Source organism: Rhipicephalus microplus, chromosome 10 (genome assembly GCF_043290135.1).
Source record: "Rhipicephalus microplus isolate Deutch F79 chromosome 10, USDA_Rmic, whole genome shotgun sequence".
Classification (NCBI taxonomy): Eukaryota; Metazoa; Arthropoda; class Arachnida; order Ixodida; family Ixodidae; genus Rhipicephalus; species Rhipicephalus microplus.
Window position 1 is genome coordinate 46871227 of NC_134709.1, and position 23537 is coordinate 46894763.

At 45.7% G+C, this 23537-nt stretch overlaps 1 protein-coding gene across 1 annotated transcript in view; it reads right to left on the reverse strand.

The window, feature by feature from the left end:
* Positions 1-252: 252 nt before the first annotated feature.
* Positions 253-23537, reverse strand: part of LOC119181711 (facilitated trehalose transporter Tret1-2 homolog) — a 32334-nt gene continuing 9049 nt past the window's right edge. The window contains exons 4-5 of the mRNA XM_037432954.2: positions 12181-12379; positions 253-587 (exon numbers count right to left, since the gene is read on the reverse strand). Of these exons, the coding sequence (XP_037288851.2) occupies positions 253-587; positions 12181-12379 (534 nt within the window). The remainder of the gene's footprint in view (positions 588-12180; positions 12380-23537) is intronic.

The window sequence follows — 23537 nt, forward strand, 5'->3', positions numbered from 1 at the left end:
TGCTTCGCACAACATCGATCCTCACAGCACGTGCTATTTGCCAAAGCTTGTATGAGAAACGCTCATAGTATGATTGATTTTCGGTAAGAGTAATAGCGTCTTTGTTGTTTATCAATACGGTAAATAAAGTTTTTGAAGGCTGAGAAGAGCGAGAGAGAGAGGAAATAGTGTCGAAACAACGGTTAGTGAAGCAATCAGTGACACAGCAGAAGGCGGTGAAGGCGAACACTGAGGCAGGAAGATGCGTGCTCGCTACATCCTCTTCCCGAGGAACGACTTGGGCGAGTGTGCCGAGGTGCCCTCTGGCTGTCTGAAGTTGCCCAGAAGAATTTGCTCCAGGCTCTGTCCCTGGGTCTCCGGCATAAACAGCATCACGAGAAAAGCGCCCACTATGGTGACCACGCAGAAGAACGAGGCCAGTCCGGTCAGCTGCATGGTGTCCCGCACGCTCGTGAAGAACCACGTGACCAAGAGGACGCAGGCCCAGTTAAAAGCGCACACTCCGGCGAGGTACATGCCCCTGCCTCGGCAACACACGAGCTCGGCGCCGAGCACCCAAACCACGGGACCTAGGCCGAGCGAGTAGCCTGCCGTGGAAGCGACATCGAACGCAAGAGTTGCACAGCAGTACAACACAGGGATGTTCGACGCTAGTATATATGGAAGCTGGGACGCCCGACGATTACGCCCGCATAAAATAATTCGGAGTACGAGTGACGATGAGGCGTGTACTCTTAAGGTAAAGCCAGCCAAGACGGTAGAGACCCCGTGTGTACGTATACGCCTCTGCTTTTTTCGTACTCCCTGTTATTGCAATTCCTCTCTTGAAATAAACGTTAGAGTAGCCAACCTATGTGTGCTTAAATGTACACCATTGCATAAAGCAGACAAAGTTGAACACGTAGAAAGAGTTTCCTTAAGAACACAAGAAGGCATACCCCTCAATGCGTGCTTTTAGTCTCACCTTGCTCACGGAATCAGTTCTGATGTTGCAGACAGCCTTTTTTTATGACGTAAACCATTACGATCTAACACTTTTGCTGCCGAAAATTCGTGATGGTATTTTGAAACAGTGCACAATGGACTTATCAAGGAACACTTTTACAGCTGCTTTATGCCACCTAATTTCGTTTCTTTAACGATCATCCGCCGCTTGCCGAGGTGGGCACTACACATACCATCGGCCTGTAGTTTTTCCAGCTAAACTTTCCGACCATCACCAGCTGGTGTCGTTCTTGTGAAAAAAAAATATTATTGATTGATTCATTGATTGAAGGAGGCTTTCTTTAAGTCCTGTGGCATGTCACGACGTAGGCGACTCCCACGTGGGGACAGGCCAACTGTAACGCGCATGAATTCCTACTTGTCACCCTAAGAAACAAACGCCGCAGCAAATGGATGGCCACTCGAGCGGCAAGAAGGAATGGCTGACGAGAAACGCATTTGCTCTTCAGGCAAGCCTCGACGCTCATTGTGTCCGCCGCAGTGGTGCAGTCGATACGGTACTCAGCTGCGCACCAGAAAGTCACGTGTTCCATTCCGGCTGCGGCGGCCACCTTTCGATAGAAGTGACATGGTAGAGACAGACTTCTGCAGTGTGCGATGTCAGCGCAGGTTAAGGAACACCAGATGGTCGAAATTTCCGCGGCACTCTCTCCTATATACTACGGCGTTCCTCATTAGTATATTGCGATATTGGGAAGTAAGACCTCATATATTATTATTGAAGACTAGTAAGATTCTGTTTACAAAATGCACAACCAAAACATAGCTTCTTTTGTTACATAATATTTCCACGTGTGAAGTATTTGATATTTTAACACGAAATATGTCGAAATACTGCTAATTTGTTTTTCTTGCTTCACGTACTCTCACAGCTGCATCGAACATAAGTTTACAATTGCCGGCCAAAAAAAGAAAAGAAAAAGCCTGCAATGATAAAAAGCCTGCGCGTATGTCAGCTGCCGGCAGTTTGAAGCCAACTTTAAAGCATAAAAGAGGAACTCGCATGAAAGGCGATACACAATGCAGAGCCTAACAGCGAGATCGCACGTAGAGGTCTGCGGCCGGATGTTGGAAAGCTGTGCATATGCGATACCAGTGGCCATAGGCGATTATCGTATATCATTATGCTGTTCATACAAGCGCACTTGATGGCTTACGGCCCAGCCTACCGACGTCGGGTGCTCGATGTTGCAGGCAAAAACGAACACGCTGGGAGAAAGGGAGGGCAATATTTGGCCAAATTAGAAGCGAGCATAATTTGGATGCTATTCAATGGAAGCGAAGAACAGTTCGACAAAAGAAATTTCACCCCTAATCAATTCAAAGCAAACTATATATTACGCTTATTTATACTCCTGGAATATAGCACCATCCTCTAACTTCGAAAATTGAGAAAGATGCTTTATTAACACTTTAGTGCTATAGGAATAACGTCTGTTTTGAATCATGCCAAGTGTCATGATAAAATATAAAAGCTAATTGCCATAGTCCACAAAACCACGCTTTCCATTTAATTTGTCTCTGAATTAGGAAGCTTACACATTAAATATTTTTTTTTCTGCGTAAGCCTGCTCACTTCGCGTCGTATCCGATAGATATTTTATTTTCCTGTAACAGCCAGAAAATATAACATGAGCACTTGTTTACTACTGATGACTGGTATGGTTAGCATTTAATGACTACAATCGTAGACCCGCCGGGAGGCACGTGATGAATGTTGCAGCTCGGGAAAAATCACAGCTTCGCCGCAAAGGCGAAGAAATGAACATGATAGCAACAAATTGGAACGCCAAACGCAGAATGTCAAGGAGGTCGAAACATGCCGCGCGATTCTTATGCACTAATGACACATAAAGTGTATTCACAGGTACAGATCAACGAGAATAAGCGTCTCAGTTGTTACTTCGCTGTGTCTGAAAAGCGCACCCATTTCGCAAACGGAGACTGCGCAACGATTGCAGGGACCTTTGTGCGTACGGTAACTACAACAGAACCTTTCCAGTGAAAACCCAAGGGCAGCCAAGACGTACGATTGTGCCCACCGCGATAGTAACCGCGCGCCTTAGCAATCAAGCCTGCTCCCTCTCCGCTAAGCGAAATAGACGTGGGAAATGAGAGCGCGCGTCGCCGTGTCGTGATGATGTGGCGATGCGCGCTCCTTACCCCATCTTACTGGAAATAAGAGAGCTCCACACTCGTCGTAGTGGCATCAGGTGGTGCTGACTCTAGCTCCCATGTCTGAAGGCACATATATACCTTGTAAAATGAACGGAGGGGTGACCGCCACCGTAGCTCAGTGGTAGAGCATCGGACGCGTTATTTGAAGGTCGCAGCTTCACAACCTGCCAGTGGGAAGTTATCTTTTTACGCGATAGCGTAAAGAGCTCGTGTCGCAGAAAAGCCACCGCCGGCGTCGGCCACGTTGGTTGTGAGCGAAAAATCGTCTGTGCGTCTGTGACCGAAAAATCGAGTTACCAAGATAGCCGCGAGAGGCCACTACTTGTCCACGCGTGTGCAATAAAAGTACAGACTGGCAAAGGGTCAAGCAAAAGTGCAAGGAACATTTACGGTTAAAAGGGAAAGTGGCAGGGCAAATGACACTCCTTGGTTTCGTGTACTTGAGGAAGGGAGCAAAGGCCAGAGAAGAAAACCAGGCAATGGTAGAGAGTATATCCAATGACATTCAGGAGTTAGGAGAAGAGTGCGAGATAATTATACGAGATATGAATGCGTACATAGAAGATATAGATGGGTATACCGACCCCACAGGCAAAATGATCATGAATATGTGTGAAAGGCTTGATTTGATCATTTGCAACAGTACCGAGAAGTGTGAAGGGCAAATAACATGGGAGGTAGGAAGGCTGCAGTCGACGATAGATTATGCACTGATGTCACATAGGATGTATGATAAGCTCAGGGGAATGCACATAGATGAAGGTGGCTCCAGAAGTCTGGGTAGTGATCACAAATGTATCAAGCTAAGTTTTGGAAGAGCAGTGAAAGTGGGAAGGAGAAAAGATGAGCAACTACAGAAAAATTTTTATTCAGAAGGGCAAATTGAAATAGCTACTAAACAAATTGAGAAAGTAATCACGGAGGATAATAAAACAGTGTGGACATACACGAATCTCATTAGACTGTTTGAGCTAGAGCTTGCTAATGCACGTGACAAGTCACCCCGGAAAAGACACAAACCCAAAAGTTGGTGGGATGAGGAAGTTAAGAGAGCCATAGCAAAACGTCAGGAAGCCTCTAGGGAACACAGACATGCTAAGCAGCGGGTTGAACCGACAGATGATGTTGAAAGAAAATGGGAAATCTTTCTAAGCTGTAGAAGGGATGCATCCCTTCTGAACAATGAAAAGATTAAAAGAAAGGGAGCTCAGTGGCTAGCAGAAGTACATAAAAAAGATAAAAAGGCAGCTGCGAAAATTCGGAACCATCTAAACTCCCTAAGAAATGAGACGAGCCTAGAGCAAAGTTTTATAACTACAGCTCAAAGTGGTAGGCTAGAATAAGACGAAGCTATTGAATATATAAAAACAAGGGTGACAGAAAAATTTCAACAAAGAAGTGCATTATGCACCACAATAAACAAGGATGAGTCAAGTGGCGCAATGACTCCATTTTCACAACAAGAGTGGGAAAGGGCTGAGATCTACGCTTCGACGACGACAAAAACTGCTAATATGATCAGCCGCGGTTTTACGCCTTAAAACGACGGTGCGATTATGAGCGATGCTGTAGTATAGGAGTCGAAGATTTTCGGCCATTTGGTGTTCCTTAACGTCCACCCACATTGCACAGCACACAGGTTCTTGGAATTTCTCCACCAACAAAATGTGACTGTCGCTGTCAGCATTGAAGCGGCGACCTTCCGGTCAGCAGACGAGCATCGTAACCCCTGTTTGACCGAGGCGGATACATTGAAAACAAAACAAAACAAAAAAAGACCTTGCATGCTGCAGGACGTTGACGCTTCCTAAGCGAGAAAACGCGCGAAATGAAGACGCCAGGGACAACGCTACCGTAAAGTTCCTGCCACGACATAAAAAAATTTTGACGGCATCCTTTGGGGCTCATGTACTGTATTTACTGGAATGTAACGCGAGCTTTTTCTGCACATTTTCGCTATCAGAAGTCAAACCTCGCGTTGAAATACAACTGTGAAACGGCATAAATTGATTTTTTCTCAAAAGTGTAGTGATTCGCTCAATTATATTAAATAGTTTCATTTTGGTTTTTCTTTCTAGGTTGAATGAGCAGCCCCCACCCCTCTCACGTTTCAATCGTGGTTGCATTACAATCTAGCAAAAATGGCAGTTCCTATAAGAAAAAAACGATGCATATTGTGTTTTAAAGCCGCCGGATTCTAAATTACCAAGTTTCAGTAAATTTCGATGAGCCAGTGCAGCCAGAATACACAATTCGCTTTGAAATTCGCAAAGCTATATTTAGAAATATCCCTGAAAAAAGTCGAAAAGAGACTTTTGACACAGAGTCTTTATGCATCAGGTGTACAGTCTTTGTGCAGTACTATTTATCAATGTAAATTATTGACTGTGTGACTTTATATAGTCTTCCGTAAAAGTTAGACCTAACGTTTTGTATGCCAACTTATGACAGTAATGGGCATAAAAACATGGTGGGATGAGCGCTGCCATTTATTACAGTGGGTCTTGTGTATCGCGAAGAAACTTAGACGATTAAAGCATCAGTTCTATCCGAATGATACGACCGTATGTTATAAGGTGAAGAAGTTCTACAGACACATGCTGTTTGCACTACAAACTAAACTTCTGACCACGTTAAATTAGAATTTTTTCAACGTGTACACAAAGCATTATTTTCTAAAATGTAAACAAATGACTCAATTCGACCTGCGAAGCTGGCAAGGCGTATATGTATATGCTGCAGCCTAACAAAGGCTGCAGTGTATACTCTCGTAGCAAACTCTCATAACGCGTAGCGCTCTGAGAGTTTGCTGAGAGTTTAAAGTAACAATGACATTCAGGTAGATTCTACGCCTGAATGAAGCAAACTTACTGAAGCAACTCTTAATTCTCCCACAGAGATCAGCAGCGTTTTTCTGAAATTTGTTGCTACTTACAAAACGTATCCTCCGTGTATGTGTCTGATGATCTCAGAGGCTCGAACTCGTAAATTTTACTATTAACCTTGCAATTGACAGCATGGCCTTGTTGGGGTAGTGGTTTGTTGTGCGACTGAAACCTTTATGCTTCGGAGCTAACGTCAAGTATTTTATTTGGATAAAGTAGTTTTATTCACTTTGTGTAATAGGCGGATATGCAGTTATGGAACGATATCTCTGAATATTTAATGTCACAGTGATTATGCCACACACAAAACCACCTTAAAAATTCTGCGGTAGGTTTTATGGCTAAAGTCTGGTTAAATGTATTTTAGTGCGCAGAAGATTGAGGATGGTATACAGTTTTCAGCTGCAAGTTATTTCATCGCTGCTGTTCAAAAGCACTGTCACTATCACAGCTCTCATAGAGGCGCATATATATATATATATATATATATATATATATATATATATATATATATATATATATATATATATATATATATATATATATATATATATATATATATATATATATGTATATATATATATATATATATATATTGTAATGAATCTGAATAGAATAACGGACGCTCTGCTGGTAATTAGGAAGACGATGATGATTGGTGGCTGTAGTAGTAGCTCGCGCACGCCGCTCGCCATTAGCCAGACCTGTCTGATAAGCACATTTTGCCAAGCTGCGTCTGAACCTTTCTCGACGTACAACACCTCTATTTTAAGTGGTGGAGGTGTGGGGTAGTAAGCCGGTGTGATCGGCAGCGACGTCGTGCACGAGGGCGGAAACTTCAGCCGTATCTTCAGCTGCCCTGCGCGTCGAGACACGCTGCTTACGAAACTCGTCGTACTCCTGAGAGAGCTGGACAACATCGGTGACGGTCTGTGGATTCCTAGCGACGAGCATCTGGAAGGTACCGTCGTCAACTCCTTTGATGATGTGCTTGATTTTGTCACGTTCGGTTAGATATTGATCGACGCGCTTGCAAAGAGACAAGACATCTTCAATGTAACTTGTAAAGGTCTCGTCCCTGCGCTGGACTCGACTACGGAGACGCTGTTCTGCGCGAAGCCGGCGCACGGCGGGACGACCGAAGACCGCGGCGATGGTGGTCTTGAAGACGGACCAGTTGGTGATTTCGCCTTCGTGGTTCTTGAACCAGAGGCTGGCCACATCAGCGAGGTAAAAGCGCACGTTTGTGAGCTGGTCGTAGGCGTTCCACTTGTTGGAAGCGCTTACGATTTCGTACTCGACGAGCCAGTCCTCGACGTCTTGTTCGTCGTTGCCGCGAAAAATTGGTGGGTCGCGTTGCCGAGGCACGTCAGTACAGTAGACTGTCGTTGGTAAGGCGGCTTGAGAAGGGCCAGGAGCAGTTATGGTGAACGGTAACGGTAGCGTCCGATTGCGAAGTTCCAGGTTGATGGGAACCCCGGCTCCTCCACCACTTAAAATAGAGGTGTTGTACAGAAGGCATGGTTGTCGTCACTGAAGGATCCAAGCGGTCGCCTCGCCCGATGGTCATTCCGCCTCCAAGAATATAATATTCGCGTGGTCTATCGCTCCGGCCGGAAACATTTGGACGTAGACGCCCTATCCCGTTCGCCCCTACCCCCTGACCCGGACTGCTGCGAAAGTCTAACCTGTGATACCAATGCCGTCACCATCGCCGACATGCCATCTGAGCAACGCAAGGACCCTTGGGTTGCTTCGATTCTAGACATCCTGGCTCGGCGGACGGCTTCCCCCCTTCTGGCACGTTGCGTCGGCAAGTCGAGCACTTCGCCACTCGCGACGACGTGCTGTACCGACGCAACTACACACCCGGTGGACGTCAGTGGCTACTCGTGATTCCACGGCATCTGCGATCCGAAATTTGTTCCACGTTTCATGACGACCCCCAATGTGGCCACGCAGGTTTCCTGAAGACTTATTATCCCATACGTCTCCAATATTACTGGCGTGGCATGTACCGTTTTATACGACAATACGTTCGGGCCTGCTCGACGTGCCAGAGACGAAAAACTCCCCCTTATCACGTTAGCGGTACCTTGCTACCCTTACGATGTCCATCCCGACCATTCGACCGCGTAGGCATCGATATCTATGGTCCCCTTTCCAACACTGCTGACGATAACCGCTGGATCATAGTTGCCGTCGACGATCTCACGCGGTATGCCGAAACTTCATCCCTTCCCTCGTCTACAGCAAAAGACGTTGCAACTTTCGTTCTTCGCAACATCGTATTACGTCATGGAGCACCTCGTGAGTTACTGAGCGATCGTGGTCGCGTATTCTTGTCAGACGTCATCACAGAATTGCTGCGTGAGTGCCACGTCGTTCATCGCACTACAAGCGCCTATCATCCCCAGACCAATGGAATGACAGAGCGCTTCAACCGCACCCTTGGTGACATGCTGTCTATGTTTATCTCGTCAGACCACTCCAATTGGGACCGAGTGCTCCCGTTTATCACGTTCGCTTATAATACCGCCATTCAAAGCACTACCGGGTTCTCTCCTTTTTTCCTCTATTACGGACGCAAACCTTCTTGCACTATAGACACCATTCTTTCGTACAAACCTGACTCCTCAGAGTCCACGACTTTGTCTCAAGCCGCTACATACGCTGAAGAATGCCACCAACTGGCAAGATCATTCACATTCCAAGACTAAGGAAGCCAAAAGCACCACCATGACGCATCAAATAACACTGCTTCCTACGATCCAGGTTCACTCATCTGGGTCATGTCCCTTCTGCTACACCTGGCTTTTCTACCAAGTTGGTCCCCAAGTATCACGGTCCATATCGTGTGCTAAAAAAAACGTCACCAGTGAATTACCTCATTGAGCCACTGGAACCATCTTCTGACCAACGTCGACGTGCCCAGCAAATTGTCCACGTCTCGAGACTTAAGCCCTGCTACAACCCTCCCGTGTTTACTTGTCCATAGGTCGCCAGGATGGCTCCTTATTTCACGGGGAGTAATTGTAATGAATCTGAATAACGGATGCTCTGATGGTAATGAAGAAGACGAGGAGGATCGGTGGCTGTAGTAGTAGCTTGCGCACGCCGCTCGCCATTAGCCAGACCTGCCTGATAAAGCACATTTTGCCAAGCTGCGTCTGAACCTTTCTCGACGTACAACACCTCTATTTTAATATATATATATATATATATATATATATATATATATATATATATATATATATATATATATATATATATATATATATATATATATATATATATATATATATATATATATATATATATATATATATATATATATATATATATATATATATATATATATATATATATATATATATATCCTTTATAGCGGCCAGCAATTGTCAACATCAACAGCGCCCATTTTTTTTTTCGCGAGACAAGCGTATTCTGGAATGAGCACCAATTCACAATTCACGGATACGTTTAAGCTAGTCATTTACCTGACTTTTCAAAGTATGGCGAGTCTGAAATACACCATCGTGCACATACATTTTACATTTTTAGAACAAAAAACATTGGCTTAAAATGATTCTTGCATGCCAGTCGAGCTTTCATAATTCTTAATGAGAGATTCTGCAATGCAGGGCCGCGAAAATTTTGACCACCTGTGGTTCTTTAACGTGCACACGGAAATTTAGCTTTTCGTTTCCATCAAAAATGCATTCTACACGGTTGGTATTTGGTCCTGCGACCTTCGCGTCGGCCGTCGAGTGCCATAACCTCTATAGACCACCACGGATGGCGGTCTATAGTGGCTATGGTACTCGACTACTGCACCTATTGAGGTTGGGTGGTCCGCAAACAAAGCTGCGCCTTTTAATATTCCACATGAGCAAAAACCCCGGCTACATTGTGTGCCACACGTCAAAGACTATTTAATATATGCTGTGCGCGTGTCTTGAATACATGACCGTAATATAATTTAATTAGCCGCGTCATGGATCGCCTGCATTTTTGACCTCTTCCAGAGGAAAAACTTTTGAGCGCTTGGTAACATGCAGACCACGGCCAACACAACTTCCTGTGACTGTTAGAATTTCTAAGCGAGACAGGTATACATATACATAGGTGCTCGTCTAGAAAACATATGCTATGTTATAAACACTTTCAACACTTTCATGCTTAATACACGTCCCTGCGCAGGAAAGTGTTTGAGTAGTAATCTTTTGTGCTGTACCACCGTTATCTGTCATCTGTGATGACCTAAGTCGAAAAGAAGAACTGTGTTATAGGATGTGGGTTTGCCCCCGGCACAGAACAGAATAAAACCAATTTCCCTAACCAGTGTTCCTTGTAAAATGTTAGAACATATAATTTACTCCAACCTTGTCTCATTCCTAGAATCAAATTCTTTTTTTACTCCCTACCAGCACGGATTCCGAAAAAGTTACTCATGTGAAACCCAACTTCTTTATTTTACTAATGACATAGCATCGGCTTTAGATCGCGGCTCACTTGTGCATTGCATTTTTCTTGACTTTCAAAAAGCTTTCGATAAAGTACCTCACCAATTACTCCTCCTGAAAATTAGTGCCTTAAACATTGACCCGAACATTCTTAAATGGATTGAATGCTTTCTGACTAATCGCACTCAGTTTGTAACAACTAATGGCTATAACTCACCTCTTTCTAAAGTAACATCTGGCGTACCCCAAGGTTCCGTATTAGGCCCTTTACTTTTTCTTATATATATTAATGATCTCCCAGACAGCATTAACTCCGCTATAAGGTTGTTTGCAGATGATTGTGTAATTTACCGCGAAATAAACAATGAATATGATAACCAATTTCTACAGTCAGACCTTGACACTGTCTCAACCTGGTGCAATAAATGGCTTATGACTCTCAACTCTAACAAATCTAAATGCATGTCAATAACCCGGCGATCTATTTCTCCCCCCTGTACCTACAGAATTAACGCCGTTCCCCTCCAGCATGTCTCTTCATATAAGTACCTCGGCGTTTACATTACCAACAATCTATCTTGGCACACGCATGTTAGCTACATCTGTAATAACGCTAACCGAACGCTAGGATACTTACGCCGCAACTTTTCTCGCGCTCCGCTGTCCCTCAAAATTCTATTATACCGATCACTAATTCGCCCAAAGCTTGAGTACGCGTCCGCTATATGGGATCCCGTGCAGCAAAATTTAATTAACGCGTTAGAATCTGTTCAGAACCGCTCAGTTCGGTTCATTTGTTCTAATTATTCCCGTACTGCTAGCATATCAGAAATGAAATCTAACCTTGACCTACCCAATTTAACTGTCCGGAGGAAACTGGCGCGACTGCATTTTTTTCATAACATATTTTTTCACAATCCATCAATGAAGCGAAACCTCATTTCACAACCGTCATACCACTCATCGCGCATTGATCATCAGCATAAGGTTGCCATTCCGTTTTGCCGCACCAAATTCTTTTCAGCAGCCTTCTTACCGAAAACAGCCGCCGATTGGAACCACCTTCCCTCTTCCGTTGTATCAATAACAGACCCTTTGTTATTCAAGACTGCAATTTCTCAGCAATGCTTGTAACTATACGCAGTTTCCATTATTTATCTTTGTCTTGTATGTGCTTGAATTCTTATACATTTTTAGTTGACTTATGTTGCCTTCCTGATTTGCGCATCTGATACTTGTTTCTTTATTTTGTCTTTTTTTCTTGTGTGTTATATATGTTGTACCCACCCCCTCTGTAATGCCCTACGGGCCCTGAGAGTATTCTAATAAATAAATAAATAAAACAGCGCAGCAGAGTTATCGGGCGTTGTTTCTGTGCTCTCTTTACTACATTGACGCAGTCGATAGGATTCGAACCTGTGCGCGGACCTTCGCCTTTTTCTGCCTTGTCTAATTACCACCGTGAGAAGTAGCATGGCGAGAATACCATTTATATGGCCGACCTCTTCATTCTATGCATTTAAAAAGTACGTTCTCTTTTCACCTGCTGCAATCTCGTCTCATATTTTGTTTTGACATTCTTCATTACTATCCTTACTACGTTGGTACGCTTGTGCAATAACAAACAAGAATTCTTCGGTGCGCACCCATGATGTAGAGTCCCAAGAAGAGAATGGGCAAGCGCTGAACGAGTGATCCACCTGGGGGCTGCGCACTGCCATCCGACACTGGATAGAGCACCGCGATGGTGGCCATGGCGCCGACGCACGTCAGGCAAGAAAAGAGCAGGAGGCGGCGCCTGCCGACCACGTCCATGAGGGAAACCACCACCATGGTGACAGCCACCTTTCAGAAATATGAGATATTGTGATGTTGAACATTAAGCTGCAAAGTAAATGTAAAAAAAATGTAGCACAACAACTGATTGGAAAAGAAATTAACTAGCTTATAGCACCAGAACACTGCTGACTCGGCTCTGCAAAGTAAATGTAGAGAATATAGCACAATAACTGCTTGGAAAAGAAATTAACTAGCCTGTAGCACCATTACACTGCTCACTTGGCTCTTTCCCTCATGCTGCTGACTACTAGCGAGATGACCCTTTTCTCTTTTTCTACCAAGGGGCGTCACCTTTCCCCTCACATAAATGGAGCCACTCCCTGACCTATTTTCGACGCTGCTGTCGGCTGCCGCGCTGGTGAACCACCAACTTTTCACCTGCATTTCGTTCTCTTTGTTCTCACAAGGTGGTCCTCAGAACAGCCCCACACGTCTCATTTTTGTCAGTCGGGAAGAAGCTGCTCAATTTTATTAGTTAATTTTTGTTGGTCCAGTGAAGAGAACTGCCATGTGCCCGTTTTTTACCTTTTCTATATACTCTGTATGCAATGTTTTGCAAGCCCGAGGCTACGAACCCTGTCAAGCCTGATTTATGGCTTTTCTTTGTCTGTACCCACCAATCTTCATTGATTGTTTTAGAAGCTGAAAATAAACCCTGATTGATTGATTGGTTGATTGACTGATTGGTTTATTGATTGATTGGGATGAAGAGGCGGGTGGGCTTGCTCAATGTCCACTTTGTTGACGCGACTTTTCGTGTCGCCAATCCAGACACCATGCCGCTGCTAGCCGAGTGGGCGCACCGACGGGCGATACGCTACGGCGGAATGCGAACCACCGGTGGGCACGTATAAGCTAACCACTATTTATCAGTATACCGCGGTTTGTACAGTTCTCTGTTGACCCTGAAATCTTGTTAATTTTTTTATTTAATGGTACACATAGCCACGAAGTGTTCGAGGCTTTTCATGCTTTGAGAAAAGTAGGCGATTTCGCTTGGCAACCTTCCGTGACACTTTGCTAAAAGGAAGCTCAGGCTTGTTATTCAGACGTGATCCGTGAGCTGACACGTGGCGGTGACTCTGGGAATGACAAATGTATTGTTTTTAACGAGTAGCACGCGTGCACGCTTTAAGCCTGTTGCTCGAAAAAAGCAACACGCCATTTTTCAACGAACCGATTAGAAGTTCCGCGATGCGTGGGCCATTTCTTCCTTTGTTCGTTTATTGAGCGATGTTGAATATGTATCATGGATACCTAACAACTCACCCAATCTGCATGTCTTCTTGAAGTACAGGAAACCAACTTAACTTTCGAAAGGAAGGGGGAAGCGTGTTACTTGTTTTGGTTGCTTAAGAATAATAATACTAGTATACTACTCATTCAAAACAGTCCTCTTTGTGACTAAACATTATAGTTTCATAAACAAATGCACTATGTTCTGAAAGTCTTTACAAATTATGGCGAGCAGAAATAAAGCGTTCATGTATTTGTGGTTGTGAATAAAATGTTGCTTTTATTTAAAACAACTGTTTATTGACAAACAAATGTTAATTAGGAAGTTATTGTTGAAACAACTAAAATATATACTAAATACTGTTTAATTGATTCCGGTTTATTTCTTACATAACTTTGCTTTCATTGGTGTAACTTTATTATAATCTGCATAACGTGGCACCTGCAAGTGGCACTCTTACTACTATGTTTTCTTATATCTTTTCTGAATGTTGTTTATGTCAAATTCTACAAAAGAAGCGAACGCTTTCGACAGGTTTTTCAAACTTTAGCTCTGGCTTCCTCCCTTCTATGAAGAGGAAAAAGAAACTTCACGTTGCTTTCCTTCCAGTTGTTACTTTAGTAAATAGTTACTATACAAGCATGAAGTGAAGCAAAAGACAACACGCTGCCAATTAGAAACACAAAAATCTGCGTGCCCTTGCGAGCATGCTGTGTATCGATATACCATTGCGTTTTCTTAGCGTTACCTGCACTGGCTGTGCCCAAGCGGCTTCGCGTTCACGTAGAAAAGCCGTGCTGCGCATGCGCAAGAATTGGTGACTGCACGCGCCTAGGCGGTCCCCAAATTCCAAAACAGTGACGTCATAACCATGGCACACTCATTCTGATCGTGCCCCATGGCTCCTGCGCCTTGTGTCATGCCACTGGCTCTCTGTGATCGCGTCTGGCACAGTGCTGCATACACAAAGCGGGGCGTTTGTCACCATGGCGTAACCACGGAGAAGGCGAAAATATTGCTGCTCAGCGTCGCAGAACAACAAAGAAGCTTATCTTGTCCGATTCCAAAGTAGTTGGCTGGGAATCATCGTTCAACGTAGAAAGCACGAACATGAGAATGCTAAACGTGCGGCGGAGACACCCGAGCCACGGGAGGGACATCTATCAAAACAGCATCACCAAGAGTCCAACTGACTCGCTATATACATCGTGAAATGTAGCGAAAGCGCCCGTGTGATTCGGACCTTCTAGACAGACTTCATAAAGGATATGTTTGGTTTTGTGTGCGACGTAGCTGAAAGAATGTGAAACATGAAAGAATTGACAATGGTAATTATCGCCATGCGTGAAACCTTTAGAGTAACAGCGCCTCCTTAGCTTACGCTGCGAATATTCCGGCATTGCCGAGTTAAGCCAATGCAAGCTTTTTTTTTTTACCACAAAAGTGTTTTATGCTGGGCTGCACCAAGACTGCAGTGACGTATTTCCGTTACGGAAATGACGTCGAAAAGTATGAGCGATCAGAAATTAAATGAAGTTTTGAGAATGGAAGTCGAACCCATGACCACTCCGTCCACGACAGCAAAGACCGGGCACGGTAACCGACTCCAGATGCGCTACATATGCGACTTTTGTATCTAACAAACACCCTTTCACAGCGCTCCTGCTAAAGTGAAGCAATGCACGATTACCATGACATCACGATTGAATGTATCGTTTTTACGCGTCCTCCCCATTGGGTTCGTATTTAATAGAAGTGCAATTTTGCAGATGCATTAACATAACACCGGGTGGCTACATTACCCCTATCATCGGCCACACTCATTACACGCATGCATATCAAAATAGCTCTGCGCTGCCGAGCTCCCCATTCTCCACTCTGCCTGCGAAAAATCCTGGCCGGCCAGAATTGTAGCACCGATGCGCGCTGCCTTTATTTCTAGTCGGGCAGTGGTGTTCAATAATCTAACAAGCTAGGAGTAGGTGACAGCCGAAGTTCGCCATTCATTCGGTGACGGCTCTCCTGGCTGTCACACCAATTTCTCATAATCCGCTCTCACCGTTATTTACTACAGCAACCAAAAGCTTCTATGACAAAAAGGGTCTGTTTAATCATTCATCATGCTTGTTGGTCTTCTGAATGGAGATGTATTACTAGGTGTCAACGTGGGTGTGTTCACGTTAAACAATGGTTAAACAATGCTATCTATATCTGTCAAACATCAAAAGATGTCATGCAAGCTTTCTTATACCAATGTACAGTAAGCCTGCAACTACTTCTTTAGGAACAAACTTTACTTTCGTGGTATACCAATTTATATTGCCACATTTCTTCCTCAAGTTATATTGCCCCGCCATGGTGGTCTAATGGCTAAGGTTCTCGGCTGCTGACCCGCAGTTCACGGGATCGAATCCTTGCTGCGGCGCCTGCATTTTCGATGGAGGCGAATATGGTGTTGGCCTGTCTGCTCAAACTTGGGTGCACGTTAAAGAATCCCAAGTGGTCGAAATTTCCGGCGTCCTCCACCACGGTGTTTCTCATAATTATGTGGTCGTTTTGAGAAGGTAAATCCCACATATAAATCAATCAGGTTTTGTTATCGCCCCGTTATCTGTAAGTAATGTTCAGCGCAAACCACGCCCGCAGTGTTCGACAAACTTCGGGGCTTTAGTAATTCACATTGTTGAGACTATGCGCGAAACGGGAACATTTACAGTTTATTCTAGAACTTACGAGGCCGCTAGCCATAATGCTGGAATATTCGATGGCACATGTATAAATGCTGACGTGCTTCACCGCCTGTCACTTCATCGACAGACGACGCTCTGTTGAGCGCTATCTGTGCCATAGTGTATTTCCGTAATCAGACTTTACATTTACCGGCCACCCAAAGATCGGTCTGATAAACAGTTTGATCTTGAACATAGGGCTCTTGGTTCCTCAACATCATGTCCTACGTAGAATTATGACTGAGGAATCAACCTTCACTATTTCAATACATTTTTGTGTGCGATGTACTTGCCGCTAGGTGCCACATTGCTCATTGTTGATTTCATGAATGTTTTCATGAGTAGAAAAAATTAGAATGAAAACAACATCCTCGTTTGCGTGCAGCTGTAGTGCTTTAATGATGCTTTGTTACGGTCGCAAATAACATCTGAACAAACGTTGATTCTAAAGCCCCTCGTTTCAGAAAGTTTGTCGTTCCTTTTAGGCATTGGAACAATTACTGAAGCATGTAGTGGCAGCCTGCTTTAATTATGTTTTCCAGTGTGCATTGAAAAATGTGGGGAGCTGGCTCAATACGTGTGCAGCTCTTTCAAGGTAACACCCAACTTTTATTCAATGTGTGGATTTATTGACATAAACTAGCGTAGCTGAGAGATGGGGCATGGCGATATACTGCGTCACTCATGGGTACCTAGGCAGCCCTGGCTGCTGCTGTTCAGAAAATTTTTTTTAGATATTTTGCCTTCCTTTCAAGCAATTTTTAGTCACAGAGGCTACATTGACCTCGACCAGCGCTTTGAGGTTACTCGATGGCCACGACACTTGGTGTGCAGCAGTGCTATAGCGGAGACGCCACAAGCGCGAACGAGTGACGTTCATATTGCTCCGCAGCATGCGTAAAGACAGTCGACCGCAGTCGAGGCGTCAGTCGAGGTGACGTGATTGAGGTCAACGGAGCGCTTGTGACGAGACGTTGGTGGCGTTAAACGTTGGACGTCAATGTGGTCCATATCTCCTTTTGGGGTTAATGCAAAGACGAAAATGAGAGCGCCCACCGGTTCATTAGAATGGTATAGGTTTCGGCCATGCGAATAGCGATAAGTGATTTTACGAGAAACAGGTCAAGCGCGATTTAACGGCACGTGGATAGTGTTGCGCGATTTCTGCAGCAGCATGTCACGGGAAAACTGTTCCATGATTTCTTTGGGGGAATTTGTCACGCGACTAGTGTTGCGAAATTTTATGACAATGAAAGGTGTCTTGCCCCTTTTAGGAAGGATCATGTCACGCGGTAATTCTAGGCATCGGAGGACACCAATATCAACGTGGACGGTTGGGCCAGTTGGTGGTTCATCACCAATGATGTATATGTACTACGCGGTACACAACGGGGGTGACAAGCATGTAAGGACAAGCGCAGACTATCAATTGAACATTTGTTTATCACACACACACACACACACACACACACACTATATATATATATATATATATATATATATATATATATGATGGAATGAAGGGATTGTAGAAGCAGAGAAGGAAGAGGTAGGTGCTTTTGAACAAATAGGGCGTATGAGCCAGGCCACGTTTCCCATTCATAGTAGCGTCACACAAGTCGACGAGATGAAGCCCTGCTAGCCCCTTCATCAGTCGCTCATCATCGACACAGCATATTCCGAATGGAGTTTCTGTGTGACCAATACATTGTTGCGAACAGTCACTGCATTCAACACGTACACGGCATTATAAGTGTCGCAGTCAGAAAGACGTGCTTGCAACGTTTTGCGTGGTTACCATGTGCATACATACTTTGCACCGAGGTTTGTCCGAAGTCGTCGCAAGCACGTCTTCGGACTTTAGATTAAAAATTCGTGGTAGATTTGACTGTGACAGTTATAATGCCGTGTAAATGTTGGAATGCAGTGCCTGTTCGAAACAATATATTGGTCACACAGAAACTACATTTAGAATATGCTTTAATAACCACAAATGCCATGTAAACATTTCCCTCATCTACCCCTATCACGACACGTTCGCATGCCAGGCCACTCTTTCGACAAAATGACAGTAGCCATTCATGAATCTGGTTTCCGCTCAAGTCATGATCGCGAAATCCGGGAATCATACCTGATGTTCAAGTTTAATACTTTATCAGATGGTATAAGTGAGGATGCAGGCACATTGACATGTCTTTCTTTTACGTAAGCTATCCTGGTCAACAGTACAACAAGCGTATGCTAGGCTGCTTCTTTATCACAGCCGAATATTTTGACAGCGGAACTTCTAATTTGAGCATGCGCTCTGCTCAGAATGGATACAAAGGAAAATACGATCTGTTTACATATATTGTTATTATATCTCATCTGCAATGCGTATATTTTACATACAAAATATCTTACAGGAAACAACTATGCCATTTGTAATGCCATGACGTACCCGTGTAACCCGTAAAGCCGCATCATTCGCCAATGACTGACGCAGGGTGATAGCACACAGTGCTGTATAGATAAATTTTTTATCGGTGAATGCCATTTTTGCGCTGATACAAAATAGCCTTGTTCGTTACACTAGGGCACGTGTTTTTTGGGGGGCCTCGGTCATTGGTATCAATAAGTGCGCGAGTTTTTATACTCTGTGTTCGCAGACGAAGGCCGGTTCCACGGCCGAAACGAAACGTTCGTTGTGTGTGAATTACACTGCTTCTTTTTACACCATCAGAGCCTGCGTGATAGGTCCTATAGCCCCTAATATATATATTATGAAGTCTTGGTAGTCTTGGCTGCGACAGCGTTTATTTGAGGAAAGACCTCGCAAAACGAACGGGCAGAGCCAGCACACAGACGATGACGATGATGATGACCCAGAGTGGCAATGAGGGCAAAGAGACAAGCGGATGATGGTGATTGTGATTATGCAGGGATGAGGACGATGTAAGTTACAAATGCCCACACTAATTCCCCCCCCCCCCCACTTGAAAGCGGACACCCTGGCCGCCGTAAGTCAAAGTGATGGGGAACGTCGCGTGAAAGGTTTCATGCGACAAACGTGGACAATCTCTGTGCTGCGGTAGCGGTGGTCTGTTGGGGCGACGAGTGGTGTCACACGATAATTAACCGGCGAAGTCTGTTCTAAAACAATGTATGGCCCGATGAAGCGTGGTTGGAATTTGTCACAGAGACCAGGAGTGCGAATAGGTGTCAAAAGCAGCACCTCGTCACCAGGTTGGAAAGAGACAACGCGGTGGGAGTCATCATAGATGATATTCCGCTCGTGCTGTCTCGCTTCAGTATTGATGCGAGCCTGATGGCGAGACTCGGCCAGGCGGGAAATGTATTCTTCGCTAGAAGACTGACATGAATTCCCATGGCTGCTAAAGAAGGAGACGTCGAGAAAGGTAGTCGGGGTGCGTCCGTACACGAGGTAAAACGGTGAGTAGCAAGTTGTTCGCTGAACGGCGGTGTTGTAAGCGAATGTCAGGAATGGTAAAAGAGTGTCCCAGTTTTTGTGGTCGGGTTGGACGTAAACGGCTATCATGTCTGCAAGGGTTCGGTGAAATCTTTCTGTTAGACCATTTGTCTGAGGGTGGTAGCTTGAAGCTGTCTTGTGAGTAGTTCCAGATGCGCGCAGTACTTCATTTACAACTTGTGACAGGAACACTTTGCCGCGGTCACTAAGCAGTACACGAGGAGCCCCATGACGCAGTATTATTGCGTGAAGAATAAAGTCTGCAACTTCCACAGCTGATCCTGTAATAACAGAGGAAGTCTCAGCGTAGCGTGTCAGGTGGTCCACGGCAGTCACTATCCATCGTTTGCCAGCAGATGTGACGGGGAGAGGTCCGTAAAGGTCAACACCTACAACCTCGAACGGCATTGAAGGGCACGGAAGTGGCTGTAGAGGTCCAGCAGGTGCCGACGTGGGGAGTTTACGACGCTGGCATGGGTAGCAGGAACCGACGTACCGAGCTACACTAGAAGAAAGGCCAGGCCAGTAATAACGACATCGAATGCGGTCAAGAGTTTTTTTAAAACCAAGATGACCAGCAGTCAAGTCGTCGTGGAAGGCTTCGAGCACCTGAAGTCGAAGAGAGCGTGGCAGTACAGGAACCCAGCGCTGACCGTCAGGGTGGTAGACGTGGCGGTGGAGAACCCCATTGTCCAGCTTAAAGTGCAGGAGTTGACGACGGAGTCGCGCGTTTGGTGGATGAGAAACTCCCGAAAGGTGGTCCATGATGTGTCTGCAGTATGAATCGGACCGCCGGCGGGAGATAAATGTTGGCTCGTTGTCCGAAAAGGGTTGCGTTATCGATGCGAGCGTATGAACTTTGGTAGATGTGGCGGTTGAGTTCTCACCAACGCTCATATGGGTAGTTGGAAGCGGGCAACGAGATAAAGCATCGGCGTCTTGATGTTTTCTGCCTGACTTGTAAGTTATATCAAAGTCGTACTCCTGCAAGCGTAGTATCCACCGACCCAAGCGTCCGGACAAGTTCTTCAGTGTAGAAAGCCAGCATAAGGCATGGTGGTCCGTAACGATTGTGAAGTGACGCCCGTGGAGATAGGGACGGAACTTCTGGACCGACCAAACCACAGCCAAACACTCTTGCTCAGTTATAGTGTAGTTCTTTTCAGCAGCGGTGAGTACGCGACTGGCATATGCAATAACTTTCTCTAGGGAAGACTTGTCGCGTTGTAGAAGAACGGCTCCTATACCAAGGCCGCTAGCGTCGGTATGGAGGATAGTTGGTGCGGCTTCGTCAAAGTGGCAGAGCAGAGGTTTAGACGTGAGTGCCCGCTTCAACAGGTCGAATGCTGTTTGGCATTTTTGAGACCACAGAAAGGGGACGTTGGAAGCAAGTAGTTGGTGTAATGGAGCAGCAATAGAAGCGAAGTTCTGGATAAACCGGCGAAAATAGGAGGCGAGGCCAAGAAAACTGCGAAGCTCCTTTGGTTTTTCGGGGCGCGGAAAGTGAAGGACTGCAGAAATCTTGTCAGGGTCGGGCTGGATGCCATCTTTGCTAACGACGTGTCCTAAGACCTTGATAGATTTGCTAGCGAAAGAGCATTTCTTCGTGTTTATTTGAAGCCCGGCGCCGGCAAGGCACGTCAAAACTTGATCCAATCGTTCTAGGTGCTCAGGAAACGTTGACGAAAAGATAATAATGTCGTCCAGGTAGCAAAGGCAACTTTTCCATTTCAGGCCACGCAGCACGGTATCTATCATGCGCTCAAAAGTCGCGGGTGCGTTGCAGAGCCCGAAAGGCATCACGTTGAATTCACATAGCCCGTCGGGGGTTGCGAATGCCGTTTTCTCCTTATCGTCTTCATGCATGGGGATCTGCCAGTACCCAGAACGCAAGTCGATGCTTGAAAAGAATTCCGCGCCTTGTAGGGAATCAAGGGCGTCGTCAATGCGTGGCATAGGGTACACGTCCTTTCGTGTGATCTTATTGAGCGCCTGGTAGTCCACGCAAAACCGCACAGAGCCATCCTTTTTATGGACCAAAACAATAGGAGATGACCAAGGGCTAGATGAGGGATGGATGACTTCCCGTTTAAGCATGTCCGCAACGTTTTCTTCTATAATTTTTCTTTCAGTTAGAGACACGCGGTAGGGTCGGCGGTGTACAATAGATGTCCCAACAGTTTGATTTCGATGTGCTGTAGTATTAGTGCGGCCCAGCTTAGACGAGCAAATATCGAAAGAATTTGCATGTTTCTGTAACAATGCGAGCAACTGCTGCCTCTGTGAATATGTCAATTCGCTGCTGATAGTGGTGGTAAAGGCGGAGGAAGAAACATGCTCACCGAGGCAAGGTTCTTTGGATGCGATGGCCTGAAGTGGCGTGACGAGTACAGGCTCGAAGTCAGCAACACGGGCCACAGTAGTGCCCTGTGGCAGTAAGATCTTCTCCGGTGTAGAGTTGACCGCGGTGACAAGTGCCGAGCCATTGCAAAAACGAACGACACCGGACGGAAGAACTATACCTTTGCGAACGCAAAGTGGTGACGGTGAGACCAATACATCCCCGTGATAGATGCCGTTGGACGTAATGGTGACAATTTGCTCTTGTAGTGGCGGGAGTTCGATGTCTTTCGCAGCGACTAGACGAAGTGGCTTCTGATTGTCGTCGTCAAGCATGTAGTCGGTGTCAGCGAGGTGAACGACGCGTTGTCCACAACAAATCGCCGCGGAAGCAGATGATAGAAAATCCCACCCTAAAATTAGTTGGTGAGAGCAGCGGGACAGGACAGCAAACTGGACATGATGGCGGATGCCGTCGATGAAAACACGCACAGTACAAAGCGCGGAAGGGCGAATGATGTTCCCCTGGGCAGCAACTAACGTGGGACCATCGTAAGGCGTCATTACTTTCCTTAAATGTTCACACAAATCAGCACGTATCACAGACAATGTCGCACCTGTGTCCACCAAAGCATCGACTCGCACTCCTTCCACTTCCACAGAAACCATGTTACACGGGCCTAATGGAGGAATTTCAGTTCTAATTCCGAATGCAGTTTTTCCTCCACAAACTGCATCACTTAGTTTTCCGAATGAATATCAGAGGCGAATGAGACGGGCTGAAGTGGAGAAGTGGAACGGCGGAAGGGCGAAGGCGAGCGGCTTCTCGTGTTTCGGCTGTTTCGTGGTGCAGTCGATGCTGGAGGAGATGGAGACCGGTGCGGGGGAGACGAATAACGCCGACCTTGATAAGACACCCCGTTGTACAAATCCCGTTCACGCACATCGTTCCGACGCTCATCTTGCTGGCGCTTCCGGCAGAAACGAGATATGTGGCCGCGATAGCCACAGTAGTAGCATACAGGGCGAGACGAGTGCCACGGTGGAGAATAGAAGGCATTCGGGGCACTTGGAGATAGCGCGGTCAGGTGGGCCGAAGGGTCAGGGGGCACGGAATGGTAGTTCACAGGGTTAGCGGCAGCAACTGACGCGTAGGATGGACGTGGCAATGTCGCGTGGGCGTCGCTGGGAGGCACAGCAGCAACTTGAGGGTACGTGGCTAAAGGGTGAGAAGCAGGTGGCTGTACGGGCGCAGAGCCAGTCAGAGATGTAAGTTCTTCCCTGATGATGTCACGTAAGGGCATTCCCGAAGGCTGTGTAGGTCGCGGTGTAGGAGGTGTGAAGCCCATGGACCGCAATTCTTCGCGTATAATGTCCCGGATGAGGTCA